Source organism: Alosa pseudoharengus, unplaced genomic scaffold (genome assembly GCF_046254945.1).
Source record: "Alosa pseudoharengus isolate Yale_2024_CS ecotype anadromous, Long Island Sound unplaced genomic scaffold, YU_APseudo_1.1 YU_APseudo_1.1_scf_6, whole genome shotgun sequence".
NCBI classification, from domain to species: Eukaryota; Metazoa; Chordata; class Actinopteri; order Clupeiformes; family Clupeidae; genus Alosa; species Alosa pseudoharengus.
Window position 1 is genome coordinate 15,661,894 of NW_027468848.1, and position 20,156 is coordinate 15,682,049.

At 43.7% G+C, this 20,156-nt stretch overlaps 1 protein-coding gene across 1 annotated transcript in view; it reads right to left on the bottom strand.

The window, feature by feature from the left end:
• The window catches only part of hip1rb (huntingtin interacting protein 1 related b), a 35,046-nt gene extending 16,997 nt beyond the window's left edge, over positions 1 to 18,049 (bottom strand). Inside the window, exons 1-7 of the mRNA XM_076271440.1 lie at positions 17,584 to 18,049; positions 3,809 to 3,872; positions 3,339 to 3,481; positions 2,926 to 2,982; positions 2,652 to 2,738; positions 1,647 to 1,723; positions 423 to 484 (exon numbers count right to left, since the gene is read on the bottom strand). Of these exons, the coding sequence (XP_076127555.1) occupies positions 423 to 484; positions 1,647 to 1,723; positions 2,652 to 2,738; positions 2,926 to 2,982; positions 3,339 to 3,481; positions 3,809 to 3,872; positions 17,584 to 17,667 (574 nt within the window). The 5' untranslated portion in view covers positions 17,668 to 18,049. The remainder of the gene's footprint in view (positions 1 to 422; positions 485 to 1,646; positions 1,724 to 2,651; positions 2,739 to 2,925; positions 2,983 to 3,338; positions 3,482 to 3,808; positions 3,873 to 17,583) is intronic.
• Between the last annotated feature and the right edge of the window lie 2,107 nt (positions 18,050 to 20,156).

Sequence of the window (20,156 nt, forward strand, 5' to 3'; positions counted from 1 at the left end):
TAACTCTCCACTAATGAGGCAACTAGCAGCTTAGAGTCCGGATAAAACAACACTCACTAACTCTCCACTATGAATCAACTTACATACACCACACTGGCAGGGTCTGTACATGTCCTGTAGTCTCACACATTCGTTTTAAAAAGGCGTACCAAAAAATACTGAACTACTTCAGGGTTTGTTGTGTAGATTGATGTTGTGTGACTGTTGTAAAATGGATGGATGAATTAATGGATGGACATACGGATGATTGCAAGAGTAGTAAAAAATAGAGGCTAAGGCCTGTACTGCTGAACCACTTGATAAATGGATGTCTGAAGAAAAGGGTGGACAAGTGGTAGATGAGCGGATGGACGGACGGATGGATGGATGGATGGATGGATGCTGCCCAGAGGCTGAGATGCTGAGTGTGGCGTGTCACTCACCTGCTTCTGCTACCCTCAGCTCTGCATCCATGTAGTCAAACACCTCCACCGTCAGCTGGAACCTGGGGGAAACAAACATGACTCAGCAATGCAACACTCATACACACATTTGTACACCCAGTCACAGACGCAAATACACACACACACACACACACACACACAAACCCAAGCACCCACACAGATGCAAATACACACATACACACACAACTTACCACAGGGCCCTAATTATCTTTATCAAAGTAAACATTATAAATCAACTAAAAATACTACACACCATGCCACAAAGCATTACTTAACCCTGTCTAGCCATGATTTCAGCACCAAGCCATGAGTTCATGCAAATACAAAAACACACACACACACGCATGCACGCACGCACACCATCTCTAAAAACTTCCTCCACCCTCTGACTGCAGCTGGCCTGGGTTTCACTTCTGGGTGTGGAGTGTGTCCCTGCAGCAGTGGGCGGTCTGGGCCACCTGTGCTGAAGACCTCTGCTCTGCTCTGGCCCTTTTCTCAGACTCTGGCCGGTGACGGCAGCTCTATTACTGAAAGCCGAGACGACACACGAGCTGCCGCCTCTCTGGACTACACACCCTACCTACAGCAAACGCTTACAAAGAGGAGAAATCCAACCTGCCATCCTTTCTCCCTCCCTCCCTCTTTAGTGCCCTGTATTCCCGCAGTTCCTTTGCCTCCATCCCTCACCTAACCAAGGTTTAGACACTGATTTTGCTACATTTCTTTAGCTATGAGGTAAATACACAGGGGCGGGCTATACATGGGAATGCACAGGAAATTGCTGTATAGTATAATATTACATTACATTACATTACATTACATTACATTTGGCTGATGCATTGTTAACCAAAGCGAACACGATAAGACAGTTTAGGCTTTTTAAAACAATTCTCCCAACAATTCTAGAACAATTTAAAACTATTTAAAGTTAGAGTACAATAAAAAAAAAAGTGCATCAGTGAGTGCTGTTTTTATACAGTAAGGTGTCAGTAAGGTGATAAGTCCTAGAATTGGCAAGGCCAGTTGTAGTGCTATAGTGATACAGCCATTTCTGTAATGATGACTAACTGAGGTGGAGAAACCAAATGAGCTACACTATAACCACCTGCTCCTTCATGGATTTTGTGTGTTTTGCTGTACAGGCTCAGGGTGGGTTCAGCACACCAACGCCACAGGACCAAGTGGAGAGCCAGAGGTACATACACGTTGTTGATGTCTGTTCCTGCCGCCCGCTCAAAAACTTCATCCGTGGCCTCTAGGTTGGTGCGGATGTCAGCGTGCTACAGAGGAAAACGGAGTGACAGAGAGAAAGAAAGAGAGAGAGAGAGAGAGAGAGAAACAAGGAGAAATAGTGAGACTGCACTTCAAACACTGGCATGTTTATAGCTTCTCTGGCCCTCACATCCTCTCCTCTCCTCTCCTCCTGGTCTCTTTGTCTGTAGAATGCTCCTCCTCCTCCTCCTCCTCCTCCTCCTCCTCCTCAAAACAGCTCCAAGCACACAGCCGCTTCAAACACGGCCCGACGTATCCGCCAACACAGCACTCAGGATGTTTCTAGTCATTTCTCTGGTGCCCCACTGTGATTGGAGGACACCTCCCACAGCCCTTCAGTAGGGCACAGTACAGCTGAGGAGTGCTGGGCACAAGGGGAGGCTGGTGGAAGGCTGTAGTGGAATCATTTCCATACTGTCCTCATACAACCTTGGGTGTGTTAGACGCTTCATACATAGCAGAAAAGTTTAAGAAATCTGCCTTTGCAATAGATGAATTATTTCCAGAAATGTTGTACTATCAGCTGTTTTTCTCCATGCTGAAAAAAGGTTGGGCTGCTTAGACAGAAAGTGAATTGAATATGTGCTGACTGACTCCTGATCCAAAAAAAATGCAGAGGGCTTGGGATCAAAGGTGTGTCTAACTGGTTTGATATCAAGGGTTTACAAGAGCTTAAATCTAAAACTAGAAAAGAGCTGCTGACATCCATACTGACAGACAAGATACCATATCAGCACCACAAATCACAGGATCATAACATCATATGGGCACTGGGCATCTTGCTAGTCAAGATTATACTGGGGACTTGAGTTCCAATCCCATGACTGGTGTTAATGACTCTTTAATACGTACCCACTGCTGATGCAGTAATCTCACCACAGTAAACACAAACCAAAACTGTTCCTGGACCAGTGGCAGTGTGGGTGGGGCTCTCACCTTGGTGTGGAACTCCATTTTGGTGATCAGGAGCTTGGAGTAGAGGGAGACCAGTTGACCGTAACCATGGCGGTCCCTCAGGTTTCCCTGTGAAAGAAAAAAATGGAGGTCAATCACAACAGTAGAGGGGCAAGGACAACATACATGAGGGAGCGTCTCATCTCCACATTTGGGAGGTAAACAACCAGCCAACAACAGGAATGATGAAAAAAAGTGTGCTCTGTCACCACATACACACATGCACGCACACACACACACACGGTCAGAAACTCACCCACATTACTCCAACTTCCACAATACTGCTGTGATGCCTCATGCAATCTTGTAAACTCTGGAGGACAGGGAGAGAAGCGTTATCATGGATACAGAGAGAAAGAGAGAGGGGGGGGGGAGAAAGAGGGGGAGGGAGAGAGAGAGAGAGACAGAAACAACAAAAAGAATGAGTAGGGAAGAGAGAGACAAGGTAAGAGAGGTAAGCTAATACGTATTAATGCGTTTTCAGATGATGTAGAAGAGAATGTTCTGAAAAAGTGAGGTAAGAAAAGAGAGGGTATGAGAGAAGGGAGAGGGAGGCGAGAGACGGGAGAGGGTACGAGAGAAGGGAGAGGGAGGCGAGAGACGGGAGAGGGAGGCGAGAGAAGGGAGAGGGAGGCGAGAGACGGGAGAGGGAGGCGAGAGGCGGCGTACGTTCTGGTGTCCATCCCGTAACACCTTGTGGAGCACGTGGCAGAACTTCCAGCTGAGGATGGCGCTGGAGTGCAGTGGGAGGCCCAGAGCGTAGGACCAGAAGGTGAAGGCCCCCTTCTCCCTGTGCGTCCCCAGGATGATCCCTACACACAGCGTCAAGGAAACCAGTACAAACACACACACACACAAATACACCAACACACACCCCCTCACAAGCTACACACCTGCACAGATACAAAGGGAGGAAGAGAAACTGAAGAAGGACCAAAAGTCTAAATCCTTCAAGACTACTAAAAATAGCAAGACAAAGGCAGAAAGAAAAGAATTTCCCAACAGCATGTTAACACAAACATCCTTTTCACTGCTATTGGCTCATAATGTGATGCATGTCTGTGAGGCCGTGTGCGTGTATGTGTATGTTATGTGTGTGTGTGTGTGTTTTTGCAGGCTCATGTTCCTCTGAAGGATACTGCGGGCATGTTTCTCCTTCACCGGCGTCTCTGTGGAGGTGATGGCTTTGCTGATGCTGCTAAGCTGATGGAGAGATAGAGAGATAGAGAAAAGAGAGAGTGAAAGAGAGACAGAAAAGAGACAAGAGAGGTTAGACTTGTCTATCCAGCTCAGGGGTCAGCAGACGCAAAGAGTGTTTCATGTGTAAACAAACACACCCCATGTGAGTCAGAAGAGACACCTCAATTACACCTTTGCACAATAATCGCATCAAAATAAATCAACTAACAAATAAATAAATAAATAAATAAATAAATAAATACATAAACTACCTAATTAACCTACCGTAATACAGTATACATGACTTCCCATCTAAGATTGACCATTTACTTAGAAGATTTCCTCCAAGGTCACAAAAATGACAGACGTGTGGTAGGGTAGGGTATAAATTATAACCGTGTGCTCAATTAATAAATCAGTGAATGAAGCCCATGTTCTTTGGTCTGCTGGCATCTTGTTCTACCAGCTACAATCAAGGAAACACATATTTTTTCCGGTTGAAATCGGAGAGCATGATGTGTCATACTGCCACTGAGGATCTTGCATTCTTGACATAGTGCTCGTGCCAGAGGTGTGGGACAGAGTGCCAAGGGAGAGCTGACATCACTGAGGACACACCAGCCTCCACACCCACATTAAACTACAACCTCAGGTTAATGGGCCTCTCCCAACTGCAGGTTGCCTATGGCCAGTCTAAAAGGGTAAGAAATATCACTCATCCACTCAGTTGCCAGCTTCAGTTTTCAGCTGGAACACTGCTAAATGTCCTGAAGTCCTGGTGCATTAAGACATGTTGAGCGATACAGAAAAAGTGATCAAAACAACATGCACAGATCAGGCAGCAGGCACATGGTCAAAGCTGCTGGTCTTGGCTGCTTTGATTATTTGGGTGTGGCCAGGGAGAGACACTCTGGGACTCTTACACACACACACACACACACACACACACACACACAGGGCTGGACTGGGACAAAAAAATCAGCCATGGCATATTTGGCCCAAGTGGCCTTCCAATTAGTCAGGCACACCCACTAATACACAATTCTGCCAGTACCCTTAAATATGCGTATCTTTTTAATTAAGTGCCAAGGAGCACTGAAAGTGGACAAGTGTAGGCCTACTCACTAGCTATCTGACTCACTGGTGATCAGAGGTGGCCAGGGAGCACATAATCTCATACAAATACAAACAATTGTAAAAGAGGCTCTGCTAGAATTCAAAGTATAATGTCAAATTATTCAATAAAACTATACAATGAAACTATACAAACTATACAATGAAACTATACAATCCTAAAATTGTTAGCAGCACCAAACAATTACTGTATGTGTAAAGAGCTAAATTGCCCAGATTGTGTGAGGCCTAACTGTAATCTATTACATCTTATAGGATATATAGGACATATATATATATAGGACAACTTAAACCGAACACAAAATAAATATAGACTTTGTTGCCTGTTGCTGTAAATATAGGGTTCCCACAAATGTAAAATTCTATGACTTTTCCCTGACTTTCATGACAGAAAAACCTGAATTGTCATAACCAATGAATGCTACATCTTGCTATGTTTTAAAGCTGGAAATTAATAAATGACCATTATCGTTACTGGCTGCTTAAGTGGTTGTGGTTAGCCCTACCTCGTCTTTTCAATGCCCATTCATTCATTTCCAGCTCTGCTTCATCTACATCTCCTCCTTCAAGTTCAACCTGTTCCTGACAGGGTATTTGCAATATTAAATACAGTTGAAGCTTCTACACTGGTGTTATTTTTTTTGCACCACTGGCACCACCGGCCTCTGCCCGCCGCATATTCAACGTATTCAACGCTAGGCTACTTCGAGTAAAAATGTAGATGCGCTCAAATGAGTTGATGCTCATATTCAAATTTGAAGTGGTCTCTTAATTTTGAATATGACAACACATTTAAATGTCACTCAGCAACCGTAGGATGACATCAGAAAAATGTGCAGTGCTCTCTTCATTTTTTTTCAGAGCTATAAATAGAAAGCAGATATCCTTAGCCATATAGTCCTAATCCATGAATAGGGTCATGGTAGTTGTAGTACATTAAGCAAGCTCTTTTGTCCAAAGTGATTTACATACCATGTAATACACAATGTATAGTACTCCAGTCTTACTTAGAGAAACATATAAACAGAAATCCTCATAGGTGATAAATAGTCATATTGGTCGCATTAAGCAGAAGCTACAGTAAACACAAGCTTTCCCGTTTTTAGTCCAAGCAGCACTCTGCACTCTGTTGAATGGGTGACCCCTCTGTCGTTTGCTGCAGTAAAGTGATGCACAGCTTCACCAAGAATGACTGTGAGGCCCAATGAAACATCTCTTTATCAGCACACTGCTTCAGCCTCCAGGAGAAAAAAAGAGTCAGGGAACATGCTGTGCCTTCAGGAGGATAACGTCCAGCAGTTTAGTCTTGACCTCTGTCTTAGTGGCCGAGGGAGTGCAGGAGAATGACAGGCACTATGGGTTTCAGAAAGAAAGACGTCAGGCAGGAGTGTCCATGGCTTCCTGCACTACACACAGTGAGCACAAAACACACCGCTGGAACAGAACCATCTGAACCAAGAAAAGCAAACTCAAAACACAACCACACACAAGCCCAGCTTCTCCCTCTGACTCTCAGACATTCACATATGCACTCACACACTCATGCACACAGTCACACTCACTCTGAAAATAGCCTCTAATTAAAACTGCCCCAGTAATGCATAAAGCTCAAAACTGACCTAGCTGTCTGAGCTATCAGACCCCATACAAACTAAAACACAAAAAGATGCCAATTGTTCATAAAAGGAAACAGCACAAGAGCTGTTACAGCCGCTTTCTTTTGCCATTCTGCATAGAGCAGCAGGAGCGGCACCCCAACACTGCATAGTTAGGAACTGGAACTCTATGATTAGGAAGATCTGGGGGTATTTTTAACACAACAAGATTATAGAATGAATTAGCTGAATTAATTAATTATCCAGGGCACACATTTTAACATGTAATGGTCCATTCAGATTTCAGTGTTCTCTGGACTGACCCACTGTTCTGGAATCAGTATACAGTACTGTAAGTCTTGTAGCGTAGTATGTAGTCAGGTAGTGTTGCACGGTGTATCGATACTAAAAAGGTATCGCGATGCCTTCATGCAAAAAACGATACGATTTCAGACGTTTTTAGAATCGATACTTTATTAAAATAATAACGTTCTGTGTCTGTGTGAACTGCTGCTCTCACTGCTCCTTGCACGCATCTAGGCAAGTGGGCGTGTCTAAGCAGGCAGCTCTGAGTGAGTGAGTGGGCAGCCAACGTCAACATAGTTCTTTGCCGACAGTGGATCATGGATAAAACAAAAGGTGCAGTGAAATCTGCAACTATTTCGGATACATCGCGAATAGTGAAGGCAAACCATCAGGTACACAAAGTCATTTAAAAGCAGTAGGCTACGCATGGAACTTGGCTAAACACCTCGCAGACATATCCCAACATTTTTAAAGAGTTCAAAGAACGACAGGTTAACGATTATGCTATAGAAAACACGACTACATGGTTAGTGCCAAGTTATTCTCTTATGTTTTAGTCTAGCCTAAGTGAAACGAGTATGGTTATCTGGGATAAAGCGAACCTTCCTTCATCCATGAATTTTGACGAGACATAACGAGCTGTAATCATTTTGACGAGACATAAGGAGCTGTAATCATAGGGTGCTAACGTGATGAAAGCGCAATGTTCACGCCAGAATAACATTACCATAACTTGTAAACGATCTATTTCATGTTCGGTCAGTAGCCTACTACTGGTAATATTTGTCATGGCATGTAGACTGCAATTTGTTCAATAATTATTGCCCAGATGTAGGATAGGCTACCCGAAATGCGCTAATTAAAGCCCACAGCATACCACCAAAGCGTGTTGAGTCCTAATAATAATAGCGGCTTATTGTTATATGGTAGCAAATCGTGTTATCAAAGAAATAGACGTAATGTAGGAATGCACACATATATATTGCAACAGGTAATGGTGTAGGCCTATCTGACGAATACCTGAGTGGTTGGAACGTCGTACTTGTACACTGGGCGCAAAGAAGACTATCCTCACATTTTCCCCTTTGCAACTGTCAAAGAAATCCCATGAACACGGGAAGGCCTAGGGTAGCCTACTGTACATCAGATGGCCTAAAGATTAGGCCCCTCTGCATAGCATTCAGTGATTTGCATGCAGTAATTTTAACACTGACCTTGATCTAGCCTAGTTTGGCTATTTAAAGCTACTTTATTGCCAACACACAACACAATGTAAATTAACTATAACAAACAATAAAGGACTTAATCACACAAAGTAGGCCTACTATTTTACTCACTGCTCCAGGTTAATGTGTGCTTCAATGTGTGACCTGTGTGTTCACTAATTCACGGATGGGATACATGCAGAGACCAAATTCCTTGTATACCAAAGTATACTTGGCCATAAAACCTGATTTACATTACATTTTACACAATTGAAGCGAATTAGGTTGGTAATGTGTGTAGTCTCAGAGTAAGTTACACTTTACGGTAAGGGTACATGAATTAATTCATGATTTATGTATTACTTCATTCATTAATATCTAATTAATCATAGGAATTTACTGAGTTCATAGTTTGTCATTTGTCAAATGAACTATAACAAACAATAAAGGACTTAATCACACAAAGTAGGCCTACTATTTTACTGACTATAAAAAAATAATAATTATGTAGGAAGTTTAGAAGTTTAGAACCCAGAATTGACCTACACACTACAAAAGTGCACCAAATTTAACACAAATGACTCAATACACTTGGAGGAGGTATGAGTCCTTTCTTCTCCAGATATCTTAGGATTTCGCCGTAGTATCGTTTTAGTATCGAGCATCGTGATATTTATGGTAGGTATCGTATCGAAGTCATAATTTTGGTATCGTGACAAAACTATAGTCAGGTCAATATGTAGTCTGGATCTGATGTACAATGCCTGTTCCTGACAACATACTTCCGTTCCTCAATAAGTGAGCATTTACATGATGTTCATGTTTGTGTATGTGTATGCATGCGCATGTGGGAGGAACTGTAATACTGTGTGCATGACTGCTAATGGTTCATTCATGCAGATCTCCATTCAACTACCCTTCCCCTACCTCCTGTTTATTGCTCTACATGCTGCATATATATATATATAAATAAACTCTCTCTCACACACCTCCCCGATGAGCAAACAGAAGTATTCACATTAGAAACAAAATTTGGCTGTCACAGTCACTCCACAGCCAAACAACACACAGCGACACAGACAGACAGAAACACAGAAACACAGACACAATCTCTCAATCTCCAATCTTCAGAAAAAACACACTGTCAAACTCACTGACTAACTGACAGAGACAGTAACAAACATCTGTTGTCTACTTCCCTCAAATCCCAAATTCCAATTCCAAAAAATGACAGACATACACCCACACATATGAGCAAATAATACAGAGGTATATACACATTCTCATCTCCAACTATGGTGAAGTTAAGGCCCCTCATCAAGACAGCAAATAGGTCAAAAAAGTGATGAGGACAGAGGTACAGGAAAGGTACTGATGAAAAAAGAGAGAGAAAAGACAGCGCTCCAGAGTTCTAGAGACAGAACAGAAGGGAAGGCCATAGCGAGAGAGGGGGTCCAAGAGCAAGGCCTCTCAGAGAGGAGTCTCGTGGGGCTGGAGGCTCATTTGTGGTTGTGTCGTGGGTAGAGGTATGGGCGGCTGGCACTGAGGAGGGGGAAGGGGACGGATCTGGACCAGAAGCCCAGGACAATGTGGGGATTGTGGGGAGAGAAAGGCAGCGGAGCTGGGCAGTGGGATGGGGCCTGGAGCTCAGCCAGACACTGGCACTGAGAGGATGACAGATGGCCAGCGAACCCCACTGCTACAGGCAGACCAGCCATCCGTCAGAGAGAGAGAGAGAGAGAAGGGGAGGAAAAGCATGTGAGAGAGAGAGGAGAGAAATAGAAATGGTCAGTGGGTATTGGGACAAAAGGAAAAAGATGGACAGGAGGTGGACGCGTGAGCGCGGGCTGAAGGCCGAGGGCTGAGGGTGCCAATGAGGAGCACAGAGAGAGGGAGAGAACGTGAGAGATGGCATAGGGAGTGAGCGCGAGAGAGAGCTGGGGGAAGGGCGAGGGAAAAGAGGGCAGAGGAAGAAAAGAGAGGATAAGAGGGGGGCTGGTCTCACATGACCCTGAACCGGTTGAGCAGGCCGCCTTTGACAGCAGCAGGCACACACTTTTCCTACATCACTGCTGGTTCCCATTCATTTCACCTGCACTCCACCCAATACATCAGACACACACACAAACACACACACACACACACACACACACACACACACACACACAATCTCTCCTGCCTACACACACAATCTCTCCTGCCTACACACACACAGCATACAAAGATAACAAGGCACAACTGATAAGGGAAATAAGCAGGTCACATTGGTCTTTACCTGCTAACAGCACATGGTAGCCCGAGACAGCTGTACTTTCAGAGTCAGACTAACAAGCAGATGGTCTTAACTGGAAGTTAAGTGGGCCAGACATGCTCACCCAGACAAATCTTACTACCAGCCTCTCCAATACAACGAACAACAGACGAATAAAGAGAGAGGTAGATAAAACAGGAAAGTGAGAGGGAAAAAAAGAGATCACAAGACCATGAATAAGTCAGTGGGTCTTGGACAAGGATTGAGGAGGAAACTATGGCCCTAGGCCTACGTGAGGTTGACCTGCTCCGCCACCCAGAGGCCCCACTCCCAGCATGACTCAGCTCAGGTTCCCCGCCTTACCGGAATTTCACGGGCTTTCAGCAGCTGGTCCAGATGCTTTGACATCTCCCTGTAGCGATGAAGGCTAACCTCGAGAGGCTAACGGCTAACTGCTGTGAGCTATCAAGTAAGAGCTAAAGGCATTAGCCTTGGAGCTATAAGTTAACAACTATGGGCTAACGTGCGGAGCACTCTGCACTCATCCACGGAGCCCGAGCCTGTGTGTGAGTGAACAGCGCCTGTGCAGCTGATCTTTATTGTGCTCTCTTATCAGCTTAACTCAATATACAAACCCCTACTCCAACTGTGCCCGTCAAGGTCAGACAACGGCCTGCGTAGATAGGTGTTACTGCTGCTTTAGCAGTAATTAGCAGCACTCAGGGGTAAATTCATACAGACAGAACCAAAAAGACACACATCTGGTTTTGATGAGGCTAGTGTATACACCAGCAGAACTTATCTGCTGATGATGGAGTCAGGCACATGGCAGAGGTTTAGGCACAAGGCAGAGGTTCAGGCACAAGGCTGGGCCACACAGTAGGCCTCTGCAAACACATACCTGCCCCATGCCCAAACAAAACAACAATACTTTCCTCCACACCCACAAAGCAAAACAAACGCATTAGCGTGATATGGCAACAAGCAGGACTTGGTGAATATGGAGGACTTTGTGTTTGATGATGAGCCAGTGAGCCTTTCTCTACAGCTGGAATCCTCTCTACCTAACAATGGAGGCTGTGCATGATCGAGAAAAAAAAAAGATATAATTATGAACTTTACACTGGTTTTGTTGACAGATGAACTCCTGTAGATCTAAGCCTTAAAGTTCACTGGGTAATTCTGTAAACTATACTGAACTAAGCCATGAGGATTATCCAGGGAGACACCCTGGGATGGGTTCACACCCTGGCACCATGCTGTCAGAAGGAATCACAGGCTCCATTCACATTCAAGCCATTTAGACTGGAGTTCCCCAACACATACCTGCTCATTTAGAGCTCATCAACACAGGCTAGATCTGCTCAGTGTGATCCACTGACACTTCAGACTCTTCGCTTGGCAGGTAGGCTAGTTCTACAGGGCACCTGAGGAAAACAAACCCAAAGACTTCTCCACAAAGCAGGAACTATATGGATATGCACAGGCCAGGATACACGTAGACTGTTCACACTAACAATCACATCTGAGTCTGACTCTGACTCATGATGTGTGAGTCATGACTCAGGAGCTACTAAAACCTAATAAGAAAATATTATGCAATGTCTACAGACACAGATGACTTGAAGTCATACACTGAAATAAATTGGACCCACTGTTCTCCTCATGTCAGACCAGAAAGGAACAGAAAATGATACCCACCAACCTGCTCATTACATCTACCCTCTCAGGGCATCTATCTTTGCTGGTGAGCAGATTCCACACCTAAAAAGTGAACTTGCTCAGGTTGAAATACAGTAGAGTTTGGGGAGAGGAGGTGACCCATGAGGTCCCAGGGGGTACTGAGTTTCCATTCCCTCACATTCTCCACCACCACCACCACCACTCTTCCTTCATACACAATGACCTTACATGGCAACTCACATGCTCAGGGGCCTCTACCAGTGTAGTGGATGGGTATCAATATGGGTACATACTGCATTTAATCATATAGACACTTCTAGAGATCCACTGTAAATCACTGATGTCAAAGACCGCAAAGGAGAAGAATGGGATTCAGATGAAACTGTGTAACAGGGAAGCTGCTAGGCTAATTCTTACTCTAGTTATGATTGGTATGCACGTATCAACATAATGGATGTTTCCATCTCTCACAAGGAGTCAGTCTCTCTCTCTCTCTCCCCCCCCCTCTCTCTCTCTCTCTCTCTCAGCTCCTTGCCCTCTGCTTAGTGGCGGGACTTGGTATCCATTACCCGCTGACTGTAGAGTGGGACACTGCTTCAGGGGATAACCTTGACATTGTTCCACAAAAACACATGCGCTCACACACACTCTCACACACACACACACAGAGACACACACTCTCACACACACACACACACACACACACACACACCCACACACACACACACACACCTTTCTGGCCTCTTCGTCAATGAAGGAAAATAATGCAAAGAACTCAAATGTCAAGGAGAAATAGCCATCAGCAAATTTAATCATTGTCTACAGCATTCTGAGATTGTCTTGGGTGAATGTCGTAACTCACTTTTCCTCATAGATCAGCCATAACCAGACCTGAGATCAGATAAAGTTGTAGATGACTCATCTGATTACATCTCTATATTACCCAAATATGGCCGAGTTGATAAGGTTACATCTGTCTCTGCAGTAAATTAGTGACAACTGGCTCAGACTAATGAAAGAGACATGCAGAGAGATCACAGAAGATGTGCTTACAGAGAGAGGAATCCTGATGGAATGGCTGAGACTCAGCTGTCCAATGTTGCTCACTGTAAAGAAACTGTCAGTACTTTGTGTCTAAAAAGGCAGAACATCAACCTAATACTAACTGGTTCAGCCCTACGCCTATGTAAATTATTATAACACTGTGTTGATTCAACTCTGCTGTTCTTAGAGCTGCAGGAATGTCAGAGGCTCATCCCAGCACTGATGTCTGGCATGACCAGCACACCCATATATCCCGATGCGCTAATGTGGGCCGGCTAAAGTGCTGCGCCAGCAGTAGCTCCCAGAGGTCCTCCTCCCACACACTCCCTCTGAGGTCATTATCCACCACCTCCACCTCCCAACGCACACACAAACACACACACACACACAGAGAAATAAGTACATACACTCTCTCTCTCACACACACACACATACATACATACACACACACACACACACACACACTTCCTGAGCCTCCCTGGTTTCCATGGAGACCACAGAGGCTTGCTTAAGGGCACCCTGCCTTCTGGCACTATATTGCCTGGCAGTGTGTGGTGTAGCTAACCCAAACATACTCTCTCGCACACACACACACACACACACAGTCATACAGAGAGGAGAGAGGCAGAGGGAAAGCAAACAGAAGGTGCTATGTGGGATATGTGACCTTGCTGGTAAGGAGAAAGGCAGAGACCGACATGGAGAGAGACTGACATAGAGATAGATAGAGAGAGAGAGAGAGAGATCAATGTCAGTGACCACTGAAAATCACTCACAGACATCCACTGTTTTACTTAAGGGAGACTTGAGTAAAATTACTTCTACCACCTAATGACAGTAAATGGCAGCAATTGTCCACATCACATTTACAGCAAACACGCTTAGAGGCTTACGCCACACCGACTTTTGCAATCCTTTTAGGCCACAAATTACACAGTGCTGAAAGGAAAAAACAGAGTGTGTGTGCTCTGTTTGTGAAAATGTATGAAAAAAGTACAAGATAATGGAAGATTTCTAGTGCGCCCATCGCTTGCTCCTGTAGTTCACTTTGCCAACGGTGTAAGCAAAGTTGTTGACTGCTGTAAAACTGCTGACAATTACTGTTAAAGAACCACATTGGCCACACGTTAAATTCATGTCCAAGTTCAACACTCTACTGGTTATCATCTCTGTAGTTAGCAGCATTACTCTTTTACGCTGATGTGTCATACATCATTTCACAAAAAAGTGGATCCACCGCGCTTCTGCGGCATTTACATCTGGTGCATCAGACGAAGAGCGGACCGTGTAGATATACTAAAAGTAAAAATTCGAGGCAGCACAGATGTAGTAGCTATAAACTTTAATTAAGGTGCACAAAAGGGACTAGATGCATGAAGCATCAAAACGTTAGTCCCTTTTGTGCACCTTAATTAAAGTTTATAGCTACTACATCTGTGCTGCTCCGAATTTTTACTTTTAGTGTGTCATACATCATGTTTGTCTCAGTAAACCGCGTCCAGTCAACAGGAAAGCAACCAGATCCCATAGCCTTACTCCAATGAATGACATCACAGCTAATTCACACAGCACTATCAGACTAACACAACTGGACTGGACCAAAATACATAGTCCTTGTTATAGCCACTAGCTGGGTGTATATTAAGTTTTTTTTTCTAAATTTCTACCTCAATCTGGGTGTTGCAGATATTATCCATTGGTCATCTTTTCTTGGATTCTGTGACTAAAGTTGTAGGCTACATCACAGGACATGTTATGTTTGTTACTCAGTGCGCTTGGCTGAGTGAGCGAGATCGGTTTCTCTGTGTGCCTTTCTAACCTACTCTACATGTGAATAGGCCCTGAATCCCCACAGTCAATCCTGAAAACACCACAGAGGAATCCAACACCACAGAGGAATCCAAAATACAGTTAAACAGTAATGTCTATAAATACCATCTAAACAAATGCTACATCATGGTTGCTGGCAGATTCGGAACAAGAAGATAGCAGGCTAATAATTATCATCAGAGTTCTATTTCTGGTGCCTGACATCAGACACCTACCATCACAACCATGTTACATTTCCTGACTAGATGAAATATGTGGCCTTAAACTATGTGATCTGTACATTATGTTGCTATAATCCTTGTGCTTTGGAAGGCTGTGGCTTAAATAAAAATCACTTTTTAAAACACTGCAAACTACTATCAGGACCACCGATACTGATACCACCGATACACATGTGATCCCACCTAATGTCAGTCAAGTCGATGCGACACTGAGAATACAACGTTGCTGGTGACGAGCACATGCTTCTGGAGTAAACTGGGCTCCCAACTCAGACACAATTTTTATTGTAACTTATAAAAAATATATAAATGAGAGGACATTTAAGATCCATCATTTTAAACAGCAATCCATCCTAATGACAGTACTGCTATTCATGTCCAGTGTTTCCCACATAATTGAATTCTATTTGTGGTGGTTGGTTTGCAGAATTCCCTTGAATAAAACAGTTTTTAACAATTAGCACAGTGTGGTTATGATGCTAACCAGATTTAGTGCAACCTGGAAAATCATTGTGTGGTGGTCAATGTTGATATTGTGGTGGGCCGCCACAAATAAGTCAATGTATGGGGAAACACTGCCGTCCTTAAATCCCTTCGTACAGCACATATGGTAAGATGCTCTCCCCTCTCCAGACTTAACACAATGTAGCTATTGCCATAGTGTCCCTCAGACTAACACATGCAGGTACAGAACGAAGGAGGAAACAGAGAATGATGCCTTTGAACCTGCAGGACTTGCTGGACTTCATGCCCTTGTCCCTGTTCCTGTTTCCTCTCAACACTTCACTCCAAGTCTAGCTGCTTATAAATGCTGGAATGCTGGAGATACTGGAAGGACAATGGACATGACAACAATGGAGTGTGTGTGTGTGTGTGTGTGTGTGTGTGCGCGCTTCTGTGTATGCATATTTAATCACGACTACACTGAAGGGGCTTTTAAGCCTTCTTGTTGAACGTAAACATTGTATAATCATTAAAGCCTTGCCCATCTGACTAGCCAACTAATGTTCCATTCATCTTCGGCCCTCTGGGGAAAATCAGACAAGCTACAGTATCTGCTCTAGTTTCAGTCAGGCAGGTAAGACTGGCTACCTGCTGAAGTTACCCTCTGTTTAAGGAAATTGATGGCACACTGAAGACACATTTCATATTAATGAAACACAATTCCCCTTTTTGATAGCATCTTCCAGATTACTTTTAAAATAAAAACCTGTCCGTTTGGTTATCTTTTAAAAAGGTCTGCAACAGACAGACAAAATGGTTAAAATCCATGTTAGTGAGCACTTCACCTTTGTCAAGATCCTCGATCCTGACCGGTGTGACATATCAAAAGGAGGTGATTAAAATGCATGATTGTCACACAGATGTGACTAAAACTGGTCACAATAATAGGTCACTAAGGCACCATTTTTATCAATAGCACACTGCCGCTGATGTCAAGTTTGGGGGAGCAAAATTGTCATGCTGACATCAAGTCCACCATATCTGTGGTCCATGAACTGAATGTAGCGTACAGGACGTGCACTAAAAAGACATTTCTATTAGTGTAAAAACTCTGCTTAAAAAAAAGGAAAGTAGCCTAACTGTTCTCTTATGTCTGGAGCAGAATCCAACGCAAAATAATTCAGCACGTCGATAATAAGGCCTCAGAGGATGCATCGGTGGCGGAGGTATGGAGGAAAGGGGAATGCCTTGATCGCCCATTGGACGTCGCTGAGCAATTGCCTAGGCTACTCACCTCGGGGGAAGAACGCGTCTGACCGGTTTTTATTTCGTTAGCATACATTGTCTCACGCAGCAGAAAATGGTTTGCCTTTTATTTTGTGAAATAAAACAACATACTACAGGCTAGCCTGCCTAGCGTTATGGTTGCCCCATCTGTAATGTCAATTGGCTATTTTTCGTAGCCTCCACGTTAGCCAGAGTCAAGCAAGCGCTAACGGAGTCTACTCTGAAGCAAGAGCCTATTACATGAACAGCAGCAGACTAAATGCAACAATATAGCCTATAGCATCCTATAATGCACCCAATTAGGAGGCAGGCGTCAAAAGAAAGTATTTGGTTGTGGGCTACAGTGTAGCTAACTAGGATACATCCAGGCCGCCGCCGCAGAGTTCTAAACATCTACCTGACACCTGAGCTGTGGGAGAGATACATAGGCCTACTGCTGGCTAGCTATACTTCTTTACCTGGAAGATGATGGGGCTGTTTCAACATAGGCCTAAACGAACGCCACATTCACCGTAGAACTAAGAGACAAATCTGGTTTCTGTGATAGGCTACATTGAGGAATTATTTTCGGCTTCTTTTGACATACATCGTGAAGTAGTCTATAGCCTAGGACAGAATAAGCTAATCTATCGCAGCCTGTAGGCTAAAGTTACTAATGGAATATCCTACTTCTATGAAATGCACAGTCACAACTGGAGCATTATTAAGCGAGCACAACGTAAGTGAACACCATACCTGCTGTCTTTCAAAGTGCTCTCTTTCCGCTCCCAAGTGAGTTTCCGTCCTTTTGCTTTTCACCCGCGAGTGTATGGAATTCATCCTTCTTAACTAGTTTGGATTCTGTGGCCTAAGAAGTTCACAATGTGTAGTTTAGGCTATATTTCTTGAAACGTTGCCGATCACTACGGAATGTAGGAAATCCACTCCTCAGAAAAAAATGCATACAAATAAGCAGCGCGTGAAATGCTTGGTAAAAACAACAGGGTAATCACGTATGACCAACGCCTTAATCCAAATGAAGACACTCAATGTCTTTTAATCCACATTTCGGAACACGACCATTTCATCACCACATCAGACTGTTGAAGACCGCACATCCGCGAGGTCAATACAGAAAACTCCCAGCGTGTCCATGGTCCGTCTATCCTCGCTTTCACTCGAGCCGCTGGAGAGAACACACTCGCGCTTGGCAACGGGAGGAGAGATCAAACGTCAGCTCAGTATTTCGCTACGTCATGCGTGATGTGCACTGTCACTGCCTTCCTAGCACACTGTAGCCTAGTATTGGAATGCAGGAATTGTACCGTATGTGGGCTACCTTTTATGGTGACACATTGATAGCCTAATAGCTTATCCAACCATAACAATTATGATTTAAAGTTGCACTATTATTTACCTTTCCTCATGGTGAAAATATGCCAGAGGTTTTCTCATTTAGGTCTACCCGCAACAGACAAGTGCGTTTCACAGCTCCCTGTACCATCACCCAGCCTATTCCTTAATAATGGAACTGAGCTGGATTATGTCACTTAAAATTAGTTTTAGATTAATTTTGAACTCATCATTCTCGTTTGTAGTAGCTTCTGGCTTGTGACAAACAGATGCAGCATTCTTGGACTAAAAGTCTGTTTATTGCCACTGTCTGTATTTATGAACAGAGCTTGTGTTTTTATCATGAGGATTAAATCTTCCATTGGACACATCAGAGTGAGGCAGAGATTAAAAACAGAGCCAGACTGAGTTGGGATTACTCAGGAGGCCGTGCCTTTATGCTATTGGTTATCCTGTCATGGCACGGTGCCTTGAAACAGTGCCTGGAGACCTCCTGAAGTGAAAACAAGTGCAAAAGCAAAATTTATCTCACAATCCCCATCAATCTTCACGCGTATGTTTGCATGTAAACATACAAGAGGATTAAAAGAAAAATGAGGAGAGCCCTATTTTTCAGAGACGTAGGCCTATATCCTTATTCTGCCTGATCGGAAAGGAACATGAATGTGTTAGTGCAGTATTTTTCAACCTTTTTTTTGCCACGGCACACTTTTGACACTTAAAATGTCCCACGGCACACTAACATCCTGTGTGAAGAAAAAATAAACATACCATAGCCTAAAATTTCATATAATACACAGATATGGCCTTATTATGGCTTCTATGCAAGACCTGCTCAATAATACAAGCGCCCTCTGTTTCATTTGTAGGTGACTATATCTAATTTAATTGTTATGAACTGGATATGTGATGATTCTGTGATATGGGGCCCCGTTGTACAATGCCTGCATACCACAAATAATGCAATCATACAATCAATGAGAGCATGTGGTTATAAATTCTTTGATGCAACAGTTGCTTTTCTGGACCAGTGAGTGACATTTGGGTAATTTACTGCGGCACACCTGATGATCTCTCACGGCACACTAGTGTGCCCCGGCACAGTGGTTGAAAAACACTGTGTTAGTGCAAGTTCACATGACTCAGGTTTCAAGCACCTTGATAGCATTTTTCAGATTCAACGTCATGAAAACATTACGACAGCATGCACCTCCAAATATTGTTCACTGTGAGTAAAATGTTGCAATGTGAGGAGGCAAAATTACAGCAGATAGGCACAGCAAAGCAAGTTAGCTACCATGCACAAAATAACTATGAGAGCAGGTAACTCAAACAGCAGTTATCACAATCCGGGAGGCACAGAGACAACACATGATTCATAATGCCAGGTCGAACAGGTCATGTCACATGTTTCTGGTGACAATTGTGACAATGACTATCCACACTGCCTCAGAGTAAATGTTGTTAACACTGATTAAAAAGATAATTTCACAGGACCTCTGGTTCAGATTTGATTAGGCATTGTTTGTTTGTTTGGCTGGTTTTGTTTTGCATTATGTTAGTTCTTGCCTGGGAGCCTGTCACACTCATGCAGTGGAACAGTCATCTGTAGGCTAATCTTGAATGGTGATGTAATCTTTTGTAACTTCCTTCTACTCTCTGCCTTTCTGTTAGAACTCAGGAAATCATTGGAGACTTCCTCTACATACTTCAGGGGCACAACTTTTGTGGAGCCCTGGCTCATTGCGTCAACATAATTGCTCCATCCTCCCCATCTACAACACATCGTGGTTATTTCTATACTGTCAGTTGCTACTTCATGTACAAAACTAGGCTACCTCATTTGAGGAACACTTCCGTAAGAAACTGAAAAAACTAAACATATGATACTTGCTATAAGCTGATACATAAGCTGTAGGTTGCCACCATCTCTGTCATGTGTTTTTTTACGGTACAGATTAAAAACAGATGGGTCT